This window comes from Ursus americanus, chromosome 24 (assembly GCF_024610735.1).
Source record: "Ursus americanus isolate L20-20 chromosome 24, mUrsAme1.1.p, whole genome shotgun sequence".
Classification (NCBI taxonomy): domain Eukaryota; kingdom Metazoa; phylum Chordata; class Mammalia; order Carnivora; family Ursidae; genus Ursus; species Ursus americanus.
In genome coordinates this window covers 21,655,078-21,679,275 of record NC_142150.1, presented here as the reverse complement: position 1 = coordinate 21,679,275, position 24,198 = coordinate 21,655,078, and the positions used below count along the sequence as shown (strand labels likewise).

At 47.2% G+C, this 24,198-nt stretch overlaps 1 protein-coding gene across 2 annotated transcripts in view; it reads left to right on the top strand.

Moving 5' to 3' along the window:
* Window positions 1–24,198, top strand: part of SLC1A2 (solute carrier family 1 member 2) — a 146,590-nt gene that overhangs the window by 87,569 nt on the left and 34,823 nt on the right. For both annotated transcript variants that reach the window (XM_045808503.2, XM_087854751.1), the window contains exons 2-6: window positions 2,322–2,458; window positions 4,156–4,308; window positions 6,045–6,295; window positions 12,231–12,399; window positions 16,794–16,920. In XM_045808503.2, coding sequence (XP_045664459.2) covers window positions 2,322–2,458; window positions 4,156–4,308; window positions 6,045–6,295; window positions 12,231–12,399; window positions 16,794–16,920 — 837 coding nt within the window. The remainder of the gene's footprint in view (window positions 1–2,321; window positions 2,459–4,155; window positions 4,309–6,044; window positions 6,296–12,230; window positions 12,400–16,793; window positions 16,921–24,198) is intronic.

Sequence of the window (24,198 nt, the reverse complement as noted above, 5' to 3'; positions counted from 1 at the left end):
CCTGTTACGAAAAAGTAAGTAGTTGTGTTTGGGTCCTTGGTCTCCAATCTGAGACTCTGGAAGCTAAGCTTGGTGTCTTGTGGGAATGGTGGTGCAAATAGGTAGGTCTCCTGAGTTATGTGTCACCCTTGTCATGAACTCGATGAGGACTGTGGGTCTCCACGCTCCCTGCATAAAGGCACTATCTGCCCAGGTGCCATGCCAGGCCTCTAATGTACATGATCATGTTTAATTTCCACAAACTAGGCAGCAAGGCCTCCTTTCTGCATACCACACAGCTAGCGAGTGATAGAGGCATGATTTGAATCCCAGGTTCCCTGTTTCCAAAACCCATGCAATTTCTATTATAACCAGTGATTCCAAACCACTGGTCTGCAGGTTGATATTGGTTCCGAAAGAAGGCTTTTCCAGTCTGTGGCGAGAATGTGTAAGGCTAACGTTACCCTCCCATCTTAGAAGGCGCTGCCATTTATTCGGAGACTGCGACCTGTCTTTCTAGGTGTTAAAGACTGCTAAAAAATTTGTAATCAGGGGTGCCTGGGTGGCTCAGTTGGTTAAGTGTCTGCCTTCAGCTCAGGTCATGATCCTGGGGTCCTGGGATTGAGCCCTGCTTCCAGCTCCCTGCTCCATGAGGAATCTGCTTCTCCCTCTTCCTGCAGCTCCCCCTGCTTATGCTCGCTCTTTCTCTCTCTCTCTCTGTCAAATAAATAAATAAATAAAATCTTTAAAAAAAATTTGTAATCACATGATGGTGATTGTCAATAGCAGCTAACAAAAGTGTCTTAAGTTGTCAAAGTCAAAAAAAAAAAAAAAAGGCCTGTGTATGTCAATCTCCAAGCTTAAATTTGAAATCTTATTGGCCTGGCAAATGGCAAAGATGGAAGAAGAGGTAGCGTGCTTATTACCCCAGCAAGGCGTTCACTGCAGACCCTCACCACCGCTTGGGTTCCCATGGGGTTTATCTGGAAAAGGGCTGGGCTGCATTGAGGGATGAAAGTACTCATGTGCTTCTTAAAGCCATCCTTCTTTAACTCTGAGTAGCATGACTTGGACAGCTTAGCAGAGTCCTGATAATGCAAATGACCTTTTAAAAACCACAGGAGATTGAATTTTTTAAAAACTAGGTAAACCATCCTTTCCAAAAGAGAGGCAAAGCTTGGCCTACCCACATTTATGACTTTTCCATGACCAGGATGGGAAGGCTTGAGCTCAGAGGCATTTTCATGTAGCATGACTTAGGTCCTGACTCCTCCTCCTCCTCCTCCTCCTCCTCCTCCTCCTCCTCCTCCTCCTCCTCTTCTTCTTCTTCTTCTTCTTCTTTTTTGACCAATGAAAATGGAATTTTATTTTATTTTTATTTTTTTTGAAGTATTTTTTATAATAATTTATTATGTTATGTTCATCACCATACAGTACATCCCTAGTTTCCAATGTAAAGTTCGATGATTCATTAGTTGTGTATAACACCCAGTGCACCATGCAGTACGTGCCCCCCTTAACACCCATCACCAGCCTATCCCATTCCCCCACCCCCCTCCTCTCTGAAGCCCTCAGTTTGTTTCCCAGAGTCCATAGTCTCTCATGGTTCATTCCCCCTTCTGTTTACCCTGACACTCTGACCTTAGATCATTCAGAAGTCACCTTTTTGCCACTGATAACAAGAACGAAAGATCTCAGGTTTTGGAGGCAGACAGATCTGGGTTTATATCTCTATTTCTTTTAGCCTTGTGACCCCAAGCAAGTTATTTTCTGGAAAATGGGCCAGAGATTCTTGCCTCTCAGAGTTACTGTGGTGGGCAACTCTTAGGAATAAACCTCCCCACTGCTTGTGTTATTATTATTTTTTAAGATCTTATTTATTTATTTATTTGAGACAGAGAAAGAGAGAGAGAGAAAGAGAGAGAGCGCAAAGAGGAAGGGCAGAGGGAGAAGGGGAAGCAGACTCCCCGCTGAGCGGGAGCCGAAGACAGGGCTCCATCCCAGGACCCTGGGATCATGACCTGAGCTGAAGGCAGATGCTTCACTGACCGAGCCCCCCAGGCGCCCCGAGCTGGTAGGCCTTTTCTTTCCCATGACGATCCAAGATGGTGGGGAGAGACTTGCCTGGCACATAGGTGTTGGCTGTGTCCTGGTGTCCTCCTTACGGGTACACTGGAACTCCGAGTACCCTGAGTTGCTCTGGTTTTTATTTTCCTACCAGTGGTTCCAGATACCCCACTGTGCCTGAGGGAGGCCTGTCTCACCCGCTATTACCGGAGCGCCTCCGACTGTATGCGGGCGGCAGCCAGCAGGCTCTCACCACCCCTGTGCTCCTATTGCAGTGCCAACATGCCCAAGCAGGTGGAAGTGCGAATGCACGACAGCCATCTCAGCCCGGACGAGCCGAAGCGGCGGCATCTAGGCCTGCGTCTGTGTGACAAGCTGGGGAAGAATCTCCTGCTCACACTGACTGTGTTCGGTAGGTGACAGGTGCCGCCCCTCCTCCCCGGCTCTCTCCTGGCTCTGTGGGGAAGCCGGGTCCCCCAGCCAGCCCTCCTACCGGAAGGAAGCCTCGTGCCCTCCTAAGGCCTCCTTTGCCCAGACGTGCCTGCCTTGGTGACATAATCTTCCCCTCGCCTGCCCCAGCCATGCATTTCCTTCCTCGGGGTTCTAGTGGGTCTTACAACTTCTCGTGAGTATGTTAACATGCAGATTCCTAGGCCCGATGCACGGAGACTTTGGGCCATCTGCGGTGAGGCCTTGGAATCTGCATCTTAACAAACCTTCTGGTGGTTCCTAAGCAGATGACTGGCCTACCACATGTAGAGGGGAACCTGCCTGAAGATAAAGACAGCAGGTGCTGAGAACCCGTGGAGAGGGCTTGCGAGGTCTAGCCCACAAACACCTCATTCCCTTAGATTCGCTTAGCACATTAGCTAAGGAGGTCAGGGCGCAGGACGTTCATCTGGAAGCCTTGATCTGTTCTGGCTCCATCTCCAAAGTCTGATTCCTCTGCTTCAGCCCTCGCCCAGGCTGCGGTTGTCCTTTGCTGTGACTGTTGCCACAATCTTGCTCTTAGGTTTTCAGCCAGGGTTCAATTGGAAATGGGGCAAATGGCAGGGTTTTAAGATGACAACCACACCCATTTCCTCTCTTGATCTCCCCTTGCTCTTCAGTTCTCTCTTAGGCTACACACAGAAACAATGAACAGCTCCTCACCTCCAACACTTGCCCCACTCACTCAGCTCCCTGGCTTCTCAGTTGAGTCCGTCATCTTGGACGTCAGTGGACCAGGGTCAGAACTGTGGGCTTGCCACAGTCCAGTTCACATAATGAAAGAAGACAGAGGTGTGGTAGGGGTTTCCAAGGCTTACCTTCCACATAAAGAAATTTCACTCATCGTAGGTCATCAACAAGTATGTTTTTCTCCTGTAGAAGTAAAAAAAAAAAAAAAGGCTCAGGCTCTTGGCTGCAGTGTTCCTTTCACCTCCCTGGAGTTACCACCACAGCCCATGGAGCTAGGCACTCCTCCCCCACCCCCCAGCCTGTGGTGCTATGACCTGATCTGTCGTTTCTACAAGCATCTTTTATGTCGGCTGCCTGTTTGCAGATACCCAGTTTGTTTCGTGGAATCCCCGAGTATGCAAAGTGAAAGGCTCCTGCCAGCAACTCTGCCCAAATTGTTTCTTCCCAAATTATATACTTTCAGAGACGCCCCCTAATCTCCCATAAAAGTCTCCCATAAAAGCAAGTCTCGAGATTATGTAGGAGAACATAGAAATCAAGGACAAAACGTCTTGAGAATGAGCTGTGGGGAAATCATTGGGAGCCAAAGAAAATAGAAGGACAGAGGAAACTCACACCAGCTTGGTAAATCGAATGTTCATTTTATCTGGTATGCAGTTTGAAAGGGAAGAAATACATTAAGCACCATGCCACTGGCCAGGCCTAGGCTGGGAGAGGGGAAAGCAATATCTGGCACTAGGTGGGGAATTATTTCTGCTGACAATCTCTGATGGTACAAGTGAACAGTATCCTCTAATAGTATTTTCAGGACATGTTATTCATCATCTGATAATGGAAGGTAGGAGAAAGGTCAAGGTCACTGAATCCCTAGAGCTCCTCATTTGACTAAGGTGAAACATCAATTCAGATCCTTCCCCCTCTCCCTTCTAGGTGTCATCCTGGGGGCGGTATGTGGAGGGCTTCTTCGCTTGGCATCTCCTCTCCACCCCGATGTGGTCATGTTGATAGCCTTCCCGGGGGATATACTCATGAGGATGCTGAAAATGCTCATCCTCCCCCTCATCATCTCCAGCTTAATCACAGGTAGGACCGCCTCTCTGCCGCCCGGCCCCGGGGAGCTCACGCCTGCTCTGGCTTGTGGATTGACCAGCGACGCTCAATTTGGTCGAATGAATGAATGTGATTGTGTCATTTTATTTCAGAGCCTTGGTTTTCCTGTCTCTCCCACGGGGATTATCAATCCTAAAAAAAGTTTTCCGTCTATTGGTCAGTCCCGCCATCTGTCTGTCTAGCAGTAAAGGATAAAAAGGAGACAGCCACATGTTAAAAGTCGTGCTAATGATAGTGATTTCAATTTTGAATGTATACTTGTCTCCTTTTCCAAATTGTACTTTGTTCAGATACTGATAAATTAAAGTAACAAATAGAAAAGGAAATTTTCTCTTAACTCTTTAAATAAAGACTAGGTATGAAACCCTTAGAGGTCTTTGGAAGAAAAGCACCCTTAATATGTAGATCCTGTTCGTTTATTTGGGGCTGAAAGAATTGTTTTATTTGAAAGAACTTGTTTGCTCCTATGGGCTTATACTGGCAGTTTTTTCCTTACTAAAGAACATTGGTCGAATAGGATATAAATTGATGTAGTTTCGAGACTGAGCTCTGAGTTAAGAGTGAAAGTGAGGCTTAGATTGATATTTGGGTGCCATCCGGGCGACCTTGAGAAAACCACCCCTCTGCACTCTTCACCTTATGAAGGAAGTGAGGCTCTGGAAACACCAAGAGATTCAGATGCTAAGCCAGGCTGTTCTAGAGTCTGATCACTGGTCGACCAGCGAGCCTGGTGAACGCAAGGTTTCATCATTCAGCCCCAGACTGAGTGACACTGTGCTTTCACCTTAAAGGCTCCTTTGCAAACCAGAGAAAATATTCCCCATGCCCATTTAGCAGACCATGGACTGGACAAGCTGGCAAGAAAACTGAGCATCTGTTGGCCAGAATCTGACTTCAGGTTGTAAGGAGAAGTGGCTCATATATGGGTCAGCTCAATTCAGGAAAGTTTACACCAATGACTTCCTCCTCACAGCAAGGGCTACAATCTCTCTGTCTAGTAAAAGCAGAAACTGAAACCAGGAAGTAGAAAAATTGAGGAAACAACTGGGAAAAAACCCAGCGAAGGTAGGAGTTTTTGTGACTTGACTTGGAATTTCCTCTAACAATCACAGGACCCCCCACAGTATAGATGAAGTCCCACCTTTGTGTCCTCTAATCCCTGCACTAGGTGGGGATGTAGGTCTCCACCGTGCTTCAGCTCAGAAGAATGAGGGCTGCCTAGATTACTATGCTAGACTCTTGATATCACTCACCAGGGCTACCAGCTTTTCATTTTTTTAAGTGAGGACATTAAAAAAAATGTAGAAACCAGCATATACTAACACCATCACTTCATAAAGAAAGGATATCTTAATACCAAATAAGTGGGAAGGACATCATCTCAGAATTAAAAATGGGATATATTCAACTTTAACTCCTATTGCAGACTGACGAAAAGTAGTCACCGATCAGTTTATAAACTTTGAACAAGAGAGATCAGGTTTATACACTCTAAACAAGAGATCTTCAACTCTCCCCAGTTCTCTAGAATCTCAAAAATGTCGTTGGAGAATAGAACTGGAAACTGTAGGGTTGAAATCTTCAGTAAGAGGAGGTTTAATCAACCGTGAATGCATCTGAGTAGTACAAAGCCATGTTATCCGTGTGCAGAGATGGGGAGTTAGCAGAGACATCACAGGATTAATCCTTCCAATGTCTTTCCAATCCAGGGTTGTCGGGCCTGGATGCTAAAGCCAGTGGGCGCTTAGGCACGAGAGCCATGGTGTATTACATGTCCACAACCATCATCGCCGCGGTGCTGGGGGTCATCCTGGTCTTGGCTATCCACCCAGGGAACCCCAAACTCAAGAAGCAGCTGGGGCCTGGAAAGAAGAACGATGAAGTGTCCAGCCTGGATGCCTTCCTGGACCTTATTCGAAATCTCTTTCCTGAAAACCTGGTCCAAGCCTGTTTTCAACAGGTAACCCAAAGTTCCTATGCTCTTGCCCCGCCAGCCTCCTAAGTTATCAAGATAAACACTTACAGAGTGTTTCAGTGAACCGGCTCTGGGAGCAGTTTTCTTATATTTAATTATCTCTCTCTAGAGCTTGTATGAGATGATTTGGAGCAGGATTTTGGGATTAAAGTCATGTTTTTGTTTTGTTTTGTTTTCGTTTTTGTTATTAACCTTCCTTTTCTTTTTTCCAGCTCACTTAGCATCTCTTTGCTCTGGGATTCTCCTTTCTTGTCTTTTTTTTTCTTTTTCTTTTTTCCCTGTTACCTCTTCACTTGTTTTTGGTTCCCCTCAGTGTGCTGTCCAAGGGCACGTTTTTATCACTTTTGCTGACAGCCCTCTAGAGTGCCCAGTGGGCCAGAGTGTCGGTACTATAGCAGAACAAATGGGGTAGATTTAAAAATACACATGCCCTACAGAATCAGAATCTCTAGGGTGGGCCCAGGGAGTGGGTATTTTTCAAATTGCGGAAGTAATACATGAGGGTTGTAAAAAATTTAAACAGTGTAGGTGAACCTACGGGATCAAGTCCTCACTTCCCTTCCCTAGAACATCATGGTGGGAATTTTGTTTGCTTCCACATATGTGGTATGCATGTGTGCATAATCTTTTTTTTTTTGAAGATTTATTTATTTATTTTAGAGCAAGAGAAAGCTAGAGAGTGTGAGAGAGAGTGTGAGAGTACAGGGAGGAGCAGAGAGGGGAGAGAGACCCCAGCAGACTCTGTGCTCAGCTCAGAGCCTGAAGTGGGGCTCGATCTCACAACCCTGAGATCATGACCTGAGCCAAAACCAAGAGTCAGACGCTCAACCGACTGCCCCGCATGTGTGCATAATCTAAAAAAAAAAAAAAAAAGGTCAGCCGAAGAGGTAGCGCATTACACGTGCTGCGTTGCGTTTGCTTTTTATTTAACAGGACTTTACCATCATCTCTCTCTCTTTTCATGATTGTGTAGTATTTCTAAAAATTAAATTCCTGGGTGCTAATGCTTTGCCAAAGAGTTTTAAATTGGATTTGCTGGATGTTGCAGAATGGTTCTACAAAAGTTTGTAGTAATGTGTACTCCTACCAACTGCATACAGGCAGATCAATTTTTTTAAAACTTATAATTAAAAAAAAATGGATGATTCTGCTGAGTGGAACCACTGAGAGAGCTGTGGAGGCCCCCCTCACCAGGCTGTTGTCTAGCCCCAAGTTCAGGTTAAGTTAGAATATACTCTGGTGCTCATGAGCCCAGGTGGGAAGTCACCTAGAACCAAAGAACGTGCTCCAGCCATTTCCAGGGCATCACAGAAGAATGAGCTTAGGAAACAGATGGCCTAGAGGAAAAGGCTGCATTCCCAGCTGCCCCCCGAATGCTGTTGCCAGCCATTGCTGCACACGAATGAGTCTGGGTTAGGATGTGCTCTCTGATTTCCAGTGCCACTTTGCTGGCGCTTAGAGCACGGAACTATGTTAAAGAAAAGCACTTCATGGATAAAGAAGATGTGTATATACACGATGGAATATTACTCAGCCATCAAAAGGAATGGCATCTCACCATTTGCAACAGCATGGATGGACTCAGAGGGTATGAGGCTAAGTGAAATCAGTCAGTCAGAGAAAGACAAATACCATATGATTTCACTTAGGGGTGCAATCTAAAAAACAAGGCAATAAGCAAATAAATAAGCAAAAAGCAGAAGCAGACATAAATACAGAGAACAAATGGATGGTTGGCAGAGGGAAGGAGGTGGGGGATGGGCAAAACGGGTGAAGGGGAGTGGGAGACACAGGCTTCCAGTCATGGGATGAACAAGAGACAAGGACGAAAGGCACAGCAGAGGGAATATAGTCAATGCGACCGTAATAGTGTTGTGTGGTGACAGACGGCATCTTCACTTGGGGTGAGCAGGGCATGATGTACTGACTGGTCCAGTCGCTGTGTCGTACTCCTGAAACTAATGTAAGCTTGTGCGTCCACTATACGTCAATAAAAATTAAAAATTAAATTAAAAAAAAACCAATAAGAAGCAAAACAAAAAGTCTCCATTAAAGTAATAACAAAAGTCAAAGAAACCATTTCAGCCGAGGAGGTTGGCTGGGGCGTGAAGAGCAGCAGGCCGGGAGGGTGCTTCCTGGCGCTTGGTCTGCAGAGTGGGCCTGCCCTTCTGCCAGCCTACGTAGAAAGATGCATTTGCCTGCTTTGGGGAGATGGACACACCTGGGTGTCAAGTCCGCTGTTAACATTTTGAAAAGAGCACTCTGGAAGTGTAGCTGTGGAACTGGGGAGGCAGGGACGGGGGCCTCCGTCTTGGGCCCTGTCGTGACCATGGTCCATTCACGGAGTCCCCCTCGTCACAGTCGGCCAGGCAGGACTGAAGCAGGCGGGCACCCGGAGCTGTTGCTCTGGTCTGGGGTGAGCCGTGCTCACGCTCGGTGACCTGTCTGGTCAGTGGGCAGTCTCGGCAGGAGCTGCCCGTGGCAGGGTCACTGTAGAAAAGGGGTGAGCCATTCCCTGCCCCACCCCTCCGCTGGCAACATTCCTATGAGGAATGAACCCCTAGTCCCCCAGCGAAGCCCAGGGTCACTGTCCCTTTGAGTTAGGACAATCAGCGGGAAAATTGTGTAGAATTCCTTTTTATTTATTTTTTATTTTTTTTAAAGATTTCATTTATTTATTCGACAGAGATACAGACAGCCAGCGAGAGAGGGAACACAAGCAGGGGGAGTGGGAGAGGAAGAAGCAGGCTCATAGTGGAGGAGCCTGACGTGGGGCTCGATCCCGTAACGCCGGGATCACGCCCTGAGCCGAAGGCAGACGCTTAACCGCTGTGCCACCCAGGCGCCCCTAGAATTCCTTTTTAAAGATTTACTTATTTATTTGAGAGAGAGAGAGAGAGAGAGCAGGAGGCAGAAGGAGAGGGAGAGGGAATCTCAAGCAGACTCCTGCGCTGAGAGGGGGGACCGACACGGTGTCCTGTGTCACGACCCTGAGATCATGACCTGAGCCAACCAGCAGTCAGATTCTCAACCGTCTGCACCACCCAGCCGCCCCTGTGTAGATCGTTTATTTCCCTCAGGGCGAGGGGGCATGCAGATTCCTTAAGCTGGACTTCGGGCAGCCTAGAGGAAAGGGGTCTTAAACTAGGAGCAATCCGTGGGCTCAGGGGGACCTTGAAGAGGGCTCAGAGAAAGGGAATCGTTGTGCAGTGACATCGCATTACCAGAGAGAAAGGGTGCCCAGGACGTGCCTTCTGTGCCCTTGGGAGGCAGCTGGAAGTGACGACAAAAAGCCTGTCTGGGGTGTGAGGGGGCTTCACGCCAAGAGTGAGACCCAGGGATGGAAGGAGGAAGGTGCATGTCCTCAGAGCAGAGGCGGCCTTCCCCCAGGCGCCAGGCCCTGCGTCTTACAGAGCAGGCAGGTGGACCAGGCTGAGGTTTCCAGGAGAGCAACGGGCAGTAAGCTGCCGCCTAACCACCTGTAGTCAGACCCAGGAATAGGGACCACTGGGTGTTCTCTTCCGGGGAATCCGGTGATCTGTGTTCGCTCATCCATCCGTATTTGTGAGCACCTCCTGGGTGCCAGGCTCTCCACGGTGCCCAGGACGCCACAGGCAGTGAGACAATCAGGGTCCCTGCCCAATGGACCTTACTTACATTCGGGGGTGGGGGGGCGGGTACGCAGACCAGAGCAAACGTCAGGTAACTACACAAGCTATTTAAAAAATTAAGGTAAGTACTCTCTGAGCTCTGGGGGCAGGATGGTGGACTCTGCAGTAACTGAGAGAGATGCCCGCGCTGAAACAGGGAGGGACTGCACCGAGCCAGGCTGAGGCCTGGGGGCAGAGCCTGCCCAGCCCAGGTGCTCCGGAGGGAAGGAAGGCCAGCGCGTGTGGAAGCTGGAGGGAACGGGGTTGGGGGTGGGTGGGAAGAAAAGCCTGGCTCAGGCAGGACCTGGTAGGCCAGGGTCAGACTCGGGTACTTACTCCAAGAGAGTTTGAGGCAGGGAGACAACTGTTTTCTATTCTTAAGAAATTAACCTGGCAACTCTGGTGGTGGACAGAGCTCTGGGTAGCTAGACTTACCTGGTGGTAGCAGGTAGACTAGAAGGGGGGTGGGAATGGCAATGAGCAGGCTTTTGCAGGTTCTAAGGTGAGAGACCCTGGTGGTTTGGTCTTGGGGAGACTGGAGTTGGCACCCAGATGGGGTTGTCCAGACCAAATAGGCTCGGATCAAGAACTCAGGCCAGAGACGAGGCCTGCGTTCCAGTAACCCTATCACTTGCCTGCAACTTAAGCCACTGGCCCGTGCCGTTTGTGAGCTGATTTTGGAGTCATACATAACTCCTCCTGCATCCTGCTTCCACAACTAGCTCGCCGTCCGCCCTGCAGTCAGTTAGCCCTGCGAGCCTTGAGGGGCTGCTGTTGACAAGAGATAATCGACGTCAAACATGAAGCACCTGGCTGCCCATGTGACCCTGAGAGCCACCGTTTATTTAGCACCATGGCCAGGAGTCTTTTGAACTCAAACCTGGGCTGCTTTAGCATTCCCAGGATAGCTCTACAGTTGGCTTCTGGTCCTCCCATTTCCCCTAGGAGTGTGACTCTGTTGCTCATGGAAGCTTCCCTTCTGATCATTCCTGCGTCCTTTCTTCATGCCAATGTTGCCCAGACCAAGGGGGCCATGAGCTCCGTGTTCTCCCCTTGCACACTCAGCCTGAGCTTCCGCCCTCCCTGCACAGGTGCCTGTGGTCAGCCTAGAACAGAGCACATCCTGCTTCTCTCCCACTTTGGATAGCTGTTCAGTTTGGCATTGCTCACGTTAGGCCCAGCCTCAGTGGATTGGGTCCATGGAGCCTAGGGACTAGAAGAATTCAGTGGTGCTCAGGCCCTCTGAGTTCAAGTCCCAGCTCCGCCAAAAGCTCTATGTTGACTGACAAGTCATTTGAGTTCCCCATGCCTCCTCTTCCATATCTATTCAGGGTTCAGCCATCTGTCGCCTACTACGTACCAGCACTGACATTCTAGGATTTTGCATGAGTTCTATTTTAATGCCCTTGGAGGTATTGTTTCTCTAGACTCAGATGTGAATTTTCGCAGCACTCTGCATGCAGGGTGCCTGGCACCTTAAAAATAGAATGGATGTCACAGATGTCGAGGAATAGCATGAGGGGTTCTTGGGAGGCCATTTGCACAGAGATGCTTGGGAAACATTGAGCAAGGCTTGGCATCACTGCCTAGAAGGAGTGGGTGTCTTCTCTCCTTACATTTTAATCTGAAATATAAGCCAACATCCCCATCACGGCAGCTGCTGGCAGCTAGTACATCTGGCGGATGGAGGTGCCCAGCAGAGCGTGACTCTGGAAGGAGGCCAAATGAGAGTCAGTCTGTGAAGACTCTGCCGGACACATACCAGGCAGGAAGGAGCAAACCAGGTGGACCATGAGGTCTCACCTGATCCCTGCCAAGACCCTTACTCTCCTACTCCTGACCAGATCCAGGGCCCCTCCCAAGGGGCAAGAAGGGTCATCCAACTGGGTTCGCAATAATGAAGCGTGTCCATGTTGGATCCTGGGTGTTATGTCCAAGATGCAGGGCTACCGTCATGGGAATATAAGAAGTAGACGTCTGTCCCCCACCTTGAAATTTGTGTCCCATTACTGGATCACACTACAATACAAATGAAAGTTATAAATCCTGTAATAATCGTGTGATGAGGACAATTGTTTCCCACTGTATTTGTGTAATAAAACACCACTTTGTTAAGCAGAGACATATAAAATATTCCCCAACTTTTGTAATCTTGTTTTGACATTTCTTAATTATTATTTTTTTAACATACTGGGAACTTTAAAAATGTGAAAGTGGCTAGACTTTTGGCGACCAAACCTCTCGTGTTTCGATTTCCCCCACTCCATTAGATTCAAACGGTGACCAAGAAAGTCCTGGTGGCGCCTCCGTCCGACGAGGAGGGCAATGCCACCAACGCTGTCATCTCCTTACTGAACGACACTGTGACGGAGGCGCCTGAGGAAACGAAGGTGGTTATCAAGAAGGGCCTGGAGTTCAAGGACGGCATGAATGTCTTAGGTAGGCAACCTGGTGTTCAGCTCAGCGGGGAGACGATGGCAGCCCTTCCTGCTTCTCAGCCCCTCAGCAGCCCTCACTCCCTTCTCAGAAAACCAGCCGCTCTGCTGTTCTGTAGGTGAAGCGGGGGCTCTCTCTGGAGAGCTATGTGAGGGTCGTGGAGACTGATAGTTGAGGGATTAAGGAAGAGGGAGAGGGGCAAGCAGGACCGTGAGGGGGCATGGCAGCTAGGGGTTGGTTATGGGAAAAGAGAGGGGACTAACCTTCATTGGGCACATTCCCTGAGTCTCTGTGGTGTTGATAAGCCACTTTCTCTGATTGTCTGGTTCGAGAAGTTACACATCCAGTTTTTTCATTTTTTCAGCTTTTATTTTACTTTATTTTATTGTTTATGTTTATGTTTATTTTTATTTTTTGAGTTGCCCTTGGGTGTTAGTGCTGTGCCAGGCACAGGGGCAGCCCACCCCGGCTTTCACAGTCTTTACACAAATACAGTGCTATCGGGAGTGTAAAGTTGGTGTTGGTGCCAAAAAGGAGGTTATCCAAAGGAGATTATCTTGTTTAACTTTTTGGGATTCCAATGAGCCCTTTCCCTTAGCCTGGAGCCTTTCTAGCCTGCCATGGCTTTGGGTCTTTGGCTTGGCAGGCAGACCAGGTTTGGATCCCTTATGGACCACTCACCAGAGAGCTGACTATGGCCAAGTTGCTCCACTTCTCAAGCTTCACTTGTAAAGTGGGGATGGGATTGCATTTCTCTTGTAGATCCTCATGGGTATTAAATGAGATTGCATGTAGCCTATGCCGCGTGCTCTCTTCGTGTGCGAGCTACGGTCGCTCTCCAAGGTGGATGGAGAGCTGAGAAGCTCAAAAAGAAAACAGCTCGCAGAGAACGAAGACTCCCATCATGTGGCTCCTGTTTGCTCAGCTTACTCCCCTTCCAGCCCCTGGGCCCTCTCTCCAACATACCCCACACCCACTGTTAGAGTGGTGTCCCCTACACAAGGAAGAGGAACATTTGGCCCTAAGCTGGGAGAAACAGGGGAGCTGGGCGGGAGAGGTAGAATGATCCATGCCAGCAAGACTTCTAAGGATTTGAGGGAGAGCTGGCTAGAAGGGGATCAGCTCAGTGGTCCTTCCACTTTGCTGTCTAGGAGATCAGAGGCCCTTGTGTCCTTAGTAGGGTTGTCGGATAAAGTTTTGGAAGTCCAGTTAAATGTGAATTTCAGATGAACAACGAATGATTATTTTAGCGTAGGGTATGTCCCAAATATTGCACGGGACTTACTTAACCCTAAAATAAAATATATTCATTGTTTACCTGAAATTCTTATTTTAACTGGGTATCCTGTTTGTTTGTTTCTTCTAAATTTGATAACCTGACACCTAACTTACCCAGAATGGTTGAGAGAAAGAGGCAGAGAAGAAGGATCGTCTAAGCACTGAAAAGCAGAAGCTTTAGTGAGGAATCTTCTCAGTTCGGCCTGGCGGGAAGCAGGTTGAGTAAGTGAGAGCGTGGGAGGAGATAAGCTGACTGGTTTGGCAGGCAATGGAAGATCAATGAACATTGTCGACAAACCATGTGGGGCGATACGAGGAAGGAGAGAGGACAGAGTGGGTGAGTTTCTCTGAGGGGAGCTCGTCAATATCCTCGGCATCTACCCGGATCCACCCCGTCTCACCCACTGCCCAGATATGTGTGAACCTTTCAGGACCTTCCCAATCATACTCTGTCCCCAAAGCCCCATGGGCAAAGTGAACCCACAGTCTTCTGCATACCCTGGAGGAGGTTAAGGCCATGAGTAATGAGGCCAAAACTTTGGGGTGAATCATTCAGAAGACTTTCATGGTCGTTTCCAGATTCTCGGTGGATTCTGGGAAGTCATGTTGACCCTGGGCGGCACTGGGGAGTTTCAACACAACTCACTCCTTTCTCAGCCCCAATGACCAAGTCTAAGGGGGCTTTGTTCAAGCAAACCAACCCAGTTCCAGTAAGTGAGTTTAGTGAGGCGATGTTGACAGGGGGAAATGACATGGAAGCTGGACAGGGTGGGCAGCTGCAGACTGAGTTCTGGAAAGCCAAGGGAAGTTAGACTGTTGAGAAACTTCCCATGTACAAATCCCTTGGTCTTCTAAGGGTGGAGAAGGTGGCCTTTTTTCTTTCTTTTTTTTTTTTTTTTAGTTTTGGAAAGTCCCAATGATCAGGCATCTCAGTAAGTGAGGACAGAACCTTGGCTCTGGCTTCCCTCTTCTTGAAGTACTCATTTCTCTCCCCAGCAACCTCCAGACCACTTGTAAGCCCTACTCTAACCCCAGCCATGAAATCAATTCCTGGGAGAGTTTGCTCCTTCCAGCGTCTCTCTCATACTGTTAGATGTGGCCCAGTTTCTGCTGACCCTGCAAGGGGAACTTTTTTATGCCAGCTCTTTGAGACTTTGAGACCTTGAGTTTTTTCTCCTAAAATCTCCAAATGGAATTAACTGGGTCATACTAGCTCTTCTCAGCCAGAATGTTCACAGATTACTTCTCACCACACACCTAGAAGACTCGTCTCCCTGGGCTTGAGAGAAGGGCTAGGGAATAGCCCGAATTCGGTTCCATACATGATGGCAGAGCTAGGCCACTCTTCCCTTGTCACTAATTTTCACTAAGCCTCTGTCTTTATGGCCAAAAACTCACTTGTAAGTCACTTGCTAGTCTTTTTGGGTGAGAGCTGAAAAGGAGAAGTATTCACTACTAGGGATTAACAATCCTGAGTGCAGGTGCTGGGTTCTTTTTGCTGGAGAGAGAGAGGGTCCAGTGAAGGATAGTTGAACAATCTGAGTTGATATGTGCTTGGTGTGGGGAAGTGGGTGGTTTTGAGGGAGCTGGGGAAAAGGTAAAGTCAGAGGTTCAGAGAGAAAGAATTCATCCCTAAGAGAATCAAATTATAATGTTGTACTTTGCCCAGTATAACTCAAGACTCCAGGTGTAACTAGACACAATAGGAACCCCGATGTAACAGAGAGGACTGGCAATTAGGCTGGCCAAACTGGGACAGGGCAGGTGTACGGAAGAGGAAGGAAGGAGAGGGTGTAGAGGATGGGCCATACTACATTTCAGAGAAAATGTCAGATGAGCAAGCAAGGTCCTGTGGCCAGGGGGACAGTAGCATTGATTGACAATTCATGCAAGTAGTCAGAATTGGGGCCCCAGGATTGGCAATCATGGGTCAGGAGCAGGATGGGGGGCATATAGTGACTGGTAGTCAGAAATCCAGACAGGCAGTAATGAGGATGTCTGTAAACCATGTAGTGGCCCAGTCCCTGGGCGGGCCTGGGTGAGACTTCAGGCTGGGGTGAGACTCTGAGGACAAGAATGAGAAGGAGTGGTAGAGGGAGAGAGAAGCCAGGCCCAGCTTGGAGGAGTCAAAGTATGTGGCAACCTCCCAGGACAGGTACTCAGGTGGAGGGAATGAGGCAAAGACAACACAGGGGTAAGACCCAAGGTTGGTGCTGGGGCTGGTTCAGGACCTAGTGCCATTGGTTGGGGACAGAGCTCCTCACCTCCTTCCAGCCTGGGGTTAAAATTGACCCTAGAGGCTGTGTTGTGGCTGGATTTAGATGGAAGTCAAGTGCTGTGAAGTGAAGGGAGAAGAGGGCTGAGGGGCTAGGAAGTTACAAAGTCTATGTTCTGCCTTTATGATACTATAAAAAAAAAAAAGCAGTAAAAAAAAAAAAAAGGAACATTCTAACCATTTTGACCATGAAAAGAATGATGAAGAATTAATAGATAACAGGTTAAATCCAAACGAACTGGGTCAGTTGGGGTTTCCCAACTGTTTTGGACTTCTCATTGCTTTCCGTTTGACTTTTCAACATTCCTCCTTCTCACGTTAGGCATGTAGCAAGAGAAAAATACTTTTATGCTCAGGGTTTTCCTACAGTGAAACATACCAGCTATGCATGAATTTGGAATAACACCAAACTAACATACATATAACTCTGGCAGAGATTTTATTGGCTAATTGGTCTCTGCAGTTCTAATGTGGGCTCCAAAGTCTGCACGATAATCCCCAAGTCCCAGCAAGCCTTCCTTCGTTAATCTATGTACCATAGAATCTGTTTACCCATGATTTCATAAGTGAGGAGAGAGAAGAGAGTCCTTTTGAGTTTGGAATGAAACAGAATTCATTTTCTTCAAGGAACTAACACGGCTGACAGTTCAACTTGCTGTTGTGGGAATTGTTAAGGGATGCCGTAATTATCCAGGAGAAAGGTATTTTCCATGTGAAATCGAATGCCTAATTCACAGGGCAACAGGCAGGTGAGAAGGTGGCTCCCTACTTCGGGAATGGTGAAGGAGGGAGAAGAAACACATTGTGTAATCTGCCCTTCTGTGTAATGTGGTTCACCCAACAGGTCTGATAGGGTTTTTCATTGCTTTTGGCATCGCCATGGGGAAGATGGGAGAGCAGGCCAAGCTGATGGTGGACTTCTTCAACATTTTGAACGAGATCGTGATGAAGTTAGTGATCATGATCATGTGGTAAGTGGGTTTGTTCTTACTTCAGCGTGGTGGTGGTGGGAGGGGGGAGTCGGAGGTCTTGGGATCCTTGGAAGATAATGGAGCCTTCCTAGCAGGAGAGAGTGGGTGGCCATGGACCAAGCAAGGAGCTCTCCAGAAAGACTTTGAGAAAGGGATGAAAATCTCTTTTTGGGAGCTTTCCCTGAAAAATGAGTTGGAAAACTATGGACCATCCTCAGGTCAGATCCTTTCTGCTACTTGCATGGTGTGACCTACAAGGGTGGGTTTATGTTTTCATGTTGCTGGAAAAAAAATCAAAAGGAATATTATTCTACACACATGACAATTATATGAAATTCACAGTCAGGGCCCATAGATCAAGTTTTATTGGCACACAGCCACACCCATTCATTCGCATATCGTCTAGGGTTGCTTTGTGCTAACTGGCAGTTGAGTAGTTCTGACCAAGACTGTGTAGCCTGCAAAGACTGAAGTGTTTACTGTTTGACCCTTCACATAGAAAGTTGGCCGATCCCTGCCAGTGGGAAAACAAAAACAACGACAAAAATTAAAAAGAGGGACAAGCTGGAAAAACCAACTAGTAAGACCGAAGTTGAGCAATATCAGGAAACATTGAGATAAGTCCAAGATACCAGGGATAGTGTGGCCTGACCCAGGGTGTATGGAAGGACTGCTACTCTAATATTCTGGTGTCCAAAAGCAACGTATCAGAGACTCATGACTCAGAGGGAAAAAGAGGCAGTTTTCAGGCCATGCAAGCAAAAGTGAAATCACAGAGGACACATTAGAATTTAAGTACTCTTGGAAATGTGGTTCCACCCTCTAGTTGAATAGAAGAGAAGACTGTGGTCCAGAGTCACTAAATCTTGATTCTTTAACAATACCATGATCAGTATAATAATAAAAGCTATCAATTATTGATTTCCTTATGTCCGTGACGAGCCATGATAAGTACTTAATACTTATCTCTTGTAATCCCAATAACTCTGCAAAGATGGCATCGAGACTCTCATTTTCCAGAAAAGGCAACTGAGGCGTATTGAGTTGAATTAATTTGCCTAAGCTTATATACCCGGGGGGAGAAGAGCTGGAGTACCTCTGGATTTTGCCATCCTTGATGCATGGGTGGATGGCTTTTGTATGAATTATCTGAGCAATATCGTCTCCACTTCATTTCATGTGTGTTTATGGTCAGTGGTTCCGAACTCTAGGGCAGCCCAGGAGAGCATGAACGTCCACTCCTTCATCGAGGAAGCTGTACTACCCCTAGAACCTTCTAGTGTCCCATATCTCTCAGATGGAAAGACTTACATGCCTTTGTTCCAGACCTCTATGATGGTCTGGTACGCCCGCCTACAGAAAAAGAAAACCGTTATTAGACCAGGTGACATTTGTGTCCTATCTGCCACAGGAATACTGGGTTACAAATTCCCTGTCTCTGTGTGTTCCCATCCTACCACCGTCCCCAACCCGCCTCTGATCTTCTTTTACTTCTGTGGGGTGCCTTCCACTAAAATTCTACCTTTTGTTTTTCTCCTCTTCCTTTCCTTGGCCCCTGCTCCCACTTTACAAGGGCAACAATCTGTTCTTGACTCATTTTTTATCTCCATAGAACCGAGCATTGCGATGTGCTGGTAGTAATTCTTGCTCGAGCCTCAGGAGTGAGCAGGCGAGCTCAGGGGCTCAGATCAAGACGTCCCTCATGATTTCATGAACCATATTTACTAGACTTGGCTCGTTCAGAGCTTTGCTTTGTTGTACTTTTAAAACATGGATAGGATGCTCGTGAAGTTTTGTGTGTGGGGGGTGTGTGTGTGTATGTTTATTGTAATGATTCTTCAACTTCCCAGGCAATCCTAGATTTCTGAATATTTGCTATGAAAATGTACAGTCACACACGATGTGATGCTCTAGAAAATACGGGTCGCGTCTTTTAGATCCCTCTGTGCTCGCTCACAATTTAATAAATGGTAATGTCTAAAGCAGGATGTGCCTCTTGGGAGTAAACATTAGGATCTGCCCTGGTCTCCTAGAATTTTTAGCAGAATGAGCATCCTTGCTCTAAAAACACAGTTCATGCTTCTGTACGATGATGCCAGTGATGTGGGCAATGTCCTTTCCACTGAGCCCGTGAAGGAAAGGGGTCTAGGGGATGGGATGAATCACGGGGCGAAATGTGTGCTCACTTCGCCGCAGGGATGAAGGGTGAGGATCAAGGTTTCCTGCTCACTGACACCAAAACTCCTCACGATTTAGCATCAAATCCCAGGAGACGCAGGGCAATTACGAGTCAGGAGTGAGGCCTATGGAACGACTTCTGACAGCTGTGCAGTTACCTCATCTAGACAAACAGTCAGGAGGGTGTTCTGTGACAGGCGACACCAATTCTCCGCGTTTCTTTCATTCTTCAGCGGCCTCGTCAGCATCGGATAACGATGTGTGTGGGAAGGTTGTGGGTGAAAGAGTCAATTACTCTTCAGCGGACCACCTCAAAGCTTAAATGATCAGTTCTTTTGGATTCTTTTCTGCGTGGTGGTAAGAATGGTATAATAGGAAAATATAACATTGCCGGGGTGACGATTATTCTAATAATAATTATTACTAAATTATAACTTGGAGGTATGAAATTCTTGCTATATGCTCAATACTACCTCTTTTATTGTACTGTACCCATTTATTACTGAGGAGCCAATTATTATCAGAATTATCATTAAATTGTGACTAAGATTTGCCAAATTCCTGCTGTATGCTTAATACTGTTTCAGTTGCTTTACACGCATTAACTGACTTATTTGTCTCAATAATACCTAGCAGAAATAGGTACTTTTGTTAGCCCCACTTTCCAGATGTGAAAACTAAGCACAGGGGTTACCTTGACCAGTGTTGCACAGCCTGAGTAATGGGAGTTGTGCGGCCCCTTATTAATTAATTAATGAATTGTACGGCGCCTTATTCAACTTCTGTCTGACTTCACACCAGAGTGAATGCAGGATCCTCCTGTCACTAACTGTGTGACTCTAGGCGAGTTAGACACATTCCAGACCCCACATTCTGATCTGAATGGATTCATCATAGGATCAGCATCCTAGGGTTGCTGTGAGAATTGAGCGAAATTGTAACCAACACACAGTTACAAAGCATTTCTCATGTGCTGGGACCTGTCTTAAACCCTTTCTATATACCAGTATCATCATTGTTGTTATTTTGTGACTACCATTAGTATGATCAATTCAATCCCTATCCTTTGTTTCTCTGTGTTCACAGATTCTTTAAGAAGCCTAAAAGGCCCTCTGATTCACCCCTCAAAAAAACAAAAAAAAGAGAGAAAAACCCTTAATTTCAGTATGATTTTCATATCCTCATTTTTTGCAAATTCCTTTAAAACATTTTTTTTCAAAATCTGAAAATCTAAACAGAAAGTAAAACATTGCATAATCTCACCACTACAGAAACACAAAGTGAGAAGTGAGATCTCTGCTCACTCTGTCAATTTTCCTTCCCCGTTAACCCACTGCCACCACCATCCATTCATCCAACCATCTATCCATCCATCCATCCATCCATCCAACCATCTGTCCATCCATCTATCCATCCATCCAGTCATTCCTCCAATCATCCATCTATCATCCATCCATCTATCCATTCTTTCGCCCCACAAATATTTTTTGAGACCCTCTCCTATGCCAATAACAATTTTAGGTGCTGGTGATGTAATGGTGAATAAGACAGAGACAAATTCTAGCCCTCATGGAGCCTACGTTCTATTAAAAGAGGAAAAGAATAGAAGGAAGCAAATAAGAATTCAGACAGTGACCAGTGCTACAAAGTCAGTGACCAGGGCAGTGGGAAGGGTGATGGGGGATGGAAGTATGGCTTGGACTCTATCCAGAGGATCCAGGAGGACTGCCTGGGGATGTGACTTTTGACGAAGACCTGAAGAATGAAAAGAGGTAGCTCTGTGAAGAACCCACAGGAGAATTTTCCTGGGGGAAGAAACAGCAAGTGAAGGGTTTTTGAGGGTTGGAATAAAGATCTGGAGTAGCTGCAATGTGGTTGGTTGGTGAGGGGTGGAAAGCTGTGAAGTCGAAGAGGTGGGCAGGAGGCAAATCCCATAGGGCCTCGCACGCAGGCTACCATGATGGGTTGGGGTTTACTGACTTGCAAAAGGAAGTCCCTGGGGGGCTACAAGCCTGGAGGCTCTACATGCTGATTTTCACTCTATCCTGATCAAAAGTTCTAATCTGCACTCCTACATGGTCAGAACACTTGGCTCTAAGTGGACTGGGAAAAACGGGAGATTTGTGTCACTTTTTGAGCCTGAAAACAGACAACACGTCTAGGTGACTCTTAGAATGTATGTTTAGCTCTTTATTGACAGACTCTTCCATTTCTTAGTTCTCTTGGGATCTGTCCCAAACTGGCAGGCTAGTGCTGCTGTTGGAAACCAGTAGCAGTGAGGGACAGAACCAGAGTGGCTTTACGGCAAAACCGAGAAAGTCCCTCCACTAATCTCCATCTAAGTGTCTGATCCACCATCTGTCCTGTGACTCAAAGTCCTGAATTAATTACTTTAATGGGTTAAGACTAAAGGTCTCGAATCAAGTGGAGCTAACACAAGTGGTTTCCAAAGGCTAACCAAGTCATATCTGCATTTCATCTTTTGTAGAGCAGATTTTATCCCTTGAAACACTGGTTTCCAAACACGTCAGAATTACCTGGGGAACTTGTTTAAAATATAAACGTTCCCAGGTCAGCTCCAGGAAATTCTAACTCAGTAGATATGTGGTGGGCCCGGGGAATCCATGTCGTTACCAGGCAGGCTGGGTTGATTCTGAAGTGGTGTCTCGGAATGCACAGAGACACTAAGGTCTGGGTATGTCAATTCTGTGTATGAGTTTGTGTTTGTGGAGTGGAGAGCCGCCTTGGGAAAGGCATGTTGGTGGGAGGGAACCTGAAGAGAACAAGGACAGAGGTACAAAGTGGATGGAGGCGAGAATGGATGATGGAACAGAAAGAAAAAGACTTGACAGGCCAGTCCTAGATGAATCAGTGGCTTTGACCGCAGTGCCCAGAGCTGCGGATACAAGCAGCCTAACGACGGTGTGGAAGCCATTCTCTCTCCCCGCTCTGTAGTCATGTCCTTCTAATTTAGAAACTGGTCCAACTATTGCTGGGCACCATTTGGCTTCAGAAGCTCACTGGAGCCCTCAGTCTCTTCATGAGCTTCGGTTTATGGCTTCGATTGTTTGCTTCATCTCAGAAGCTTTGTGTGGTGACCTTGAATCCTGGGCATTGGCCCTTTCGTTTCGGTGGAGTGTCATTTTCGATGTGATAATTACGTAGAAACCCAGGAACTCAGAAGCTTCAGCTCCTGAGTCGAGGGTTAAGCCACTTGTTTTGAAAACAGGTGCGGGGAAGTAATGGCCCTAGAAAGCGCCATAGAGGACAAAGGCTCTTTCCTTGTCCTAATTAATGCTCATTCTCATTCAGAGACGAAGGTGTTTGGGTTAACGAAGGTCCCTGCTTGTCGTCTTTATTGACCCTGACACTCTACCTTCTGGCCTTTGGGTAACTCCACTGCCGGTGGGAGCTCACGTTTCTCCCAGCGAGCTGAGTGCTCCAGAAGTAACTGGTTCCTCGCTCTGATCCATTTGGCTCTGGCTCAAATGTGTTCTCCAGGGGCACTGGATAGCTGGTCTTGCTTGGCCAAGAGCCCTGAATACACGTTCTCTCCATTCTGCAAATTTCGTGTCCCAGAAGAGCAGGAAAATTGAATGGCACCCAGAACAGCTCATAGTTGTGTTTTTCTGGACGTCTTTAAAGGGTGGTTGGTGCTTGGAAAAGAATTGATCTCCTGCTTTATGAAGATAAATGCTTGTTGGCTTAATGGGAAGGTGCATTGGACTCAGTTACTTACAACCCCCTGGCACGACGACTTGGCCCCTAAGACTAGCCCACTGATCTAGGAGATGTTGTGACCAGGGGTGCACCAGGAGAGTGTAAAATGGTGAGAAAGCCAGGGTTTAAGGACATAGCTTCCTAATGCCTGCGGAAACTGCCCTCAGACATTGCCAGACTTCACTCCAGGGAAAGACGTGGAGGCTACAGGCTGGGTACTCATCAGGGAAGAGAGTTATTAGAAGGTTTTCACTAAGTCTTGTCATTTACAAATCAGCTCTTTCAGAAGGTTCCTCTTGACAAAATATTTTGCTCATGAAAACATCTGCCATTGGGTGGCAGTAGTCTGTGAGCTGGTTTAGAAAGCCCCAGGAACTCAGACTTGGCTCTTGAAGCACGGTGGGGGAGAGGACATGGGGTATGTGTGTGAACACAGAACATGCGGAGGCCCTCGGTGAGCAGTCAGAGCGGTGCTGACAGGGACAGGGGCGGGACTTTGACAGGGCACACATACACATGCTCAAAAATGCAATCCTCGCAGCGATCCCATGAGGTTGGAGTTAGCCTAAGCCTCAGCTGGCACATCTGTAAAATGGGATTAAGTCACTACGGGGTCACGGAGCTGCTGAGTGGCTGGACAAGCTCCGTATCATATGTAATTGTGTATGTCATCTCTCCTCTACCCTCATCTTTTAAAAAAAGATTTTATTCATTTATTTGACAGAGAGAAAGAGAGCACAAGCAGGGGGAGCTGCAGGCAGAAGGAGAGGGAAAAGCGGGCTCCCTGGCTGAGCAGGGAGCCCGGTGTGGGCTTCGATCCCAGGACCCCACGATCAAGACCTGAGCCTAAGGCAGACACTTAACCAGCTGAACCAGCCAGGCACCCCTTTCCTGCCTCCCTTACCCCAGCTGGGGGCCGTATCTTGGGACTTCCTTTCCCCCAGTCTTTTACTCAAATACGTTCTTAATTCTTATTAAGGTATCAACTTCCCCACAACATTTTCATTTTAGTCGGAAGGTGTCGCAGGCTGAACAAGTGTATGCTCCAACACGACCAGATTGGGCAATAAAAAAAGGATTGCCCAACATGGAAAAAACACACTCACAAGGGAGAGAGCACGGTTAGTGCCCTCACGAATGAGGACAGCAGTAAATCGTTTCCAAGTTCCCAAACAAACAATAATAAGATAGAAGCATGAAAGACGTTTACGTAGAATTAATCGGTATATGGTACACTGTTGGCCTATCTACAAAGAGCTCCGATCGCTCACCAAAGGGAAGTGGTTTGGCTGGGTAAGGGGAAAACAACGCTCGGAGAGTCACAGGCGCAGAGACCGTTCTCCTCCTACTTCCTGGTTTTGTGGTCTTGGGCTGGTCTTA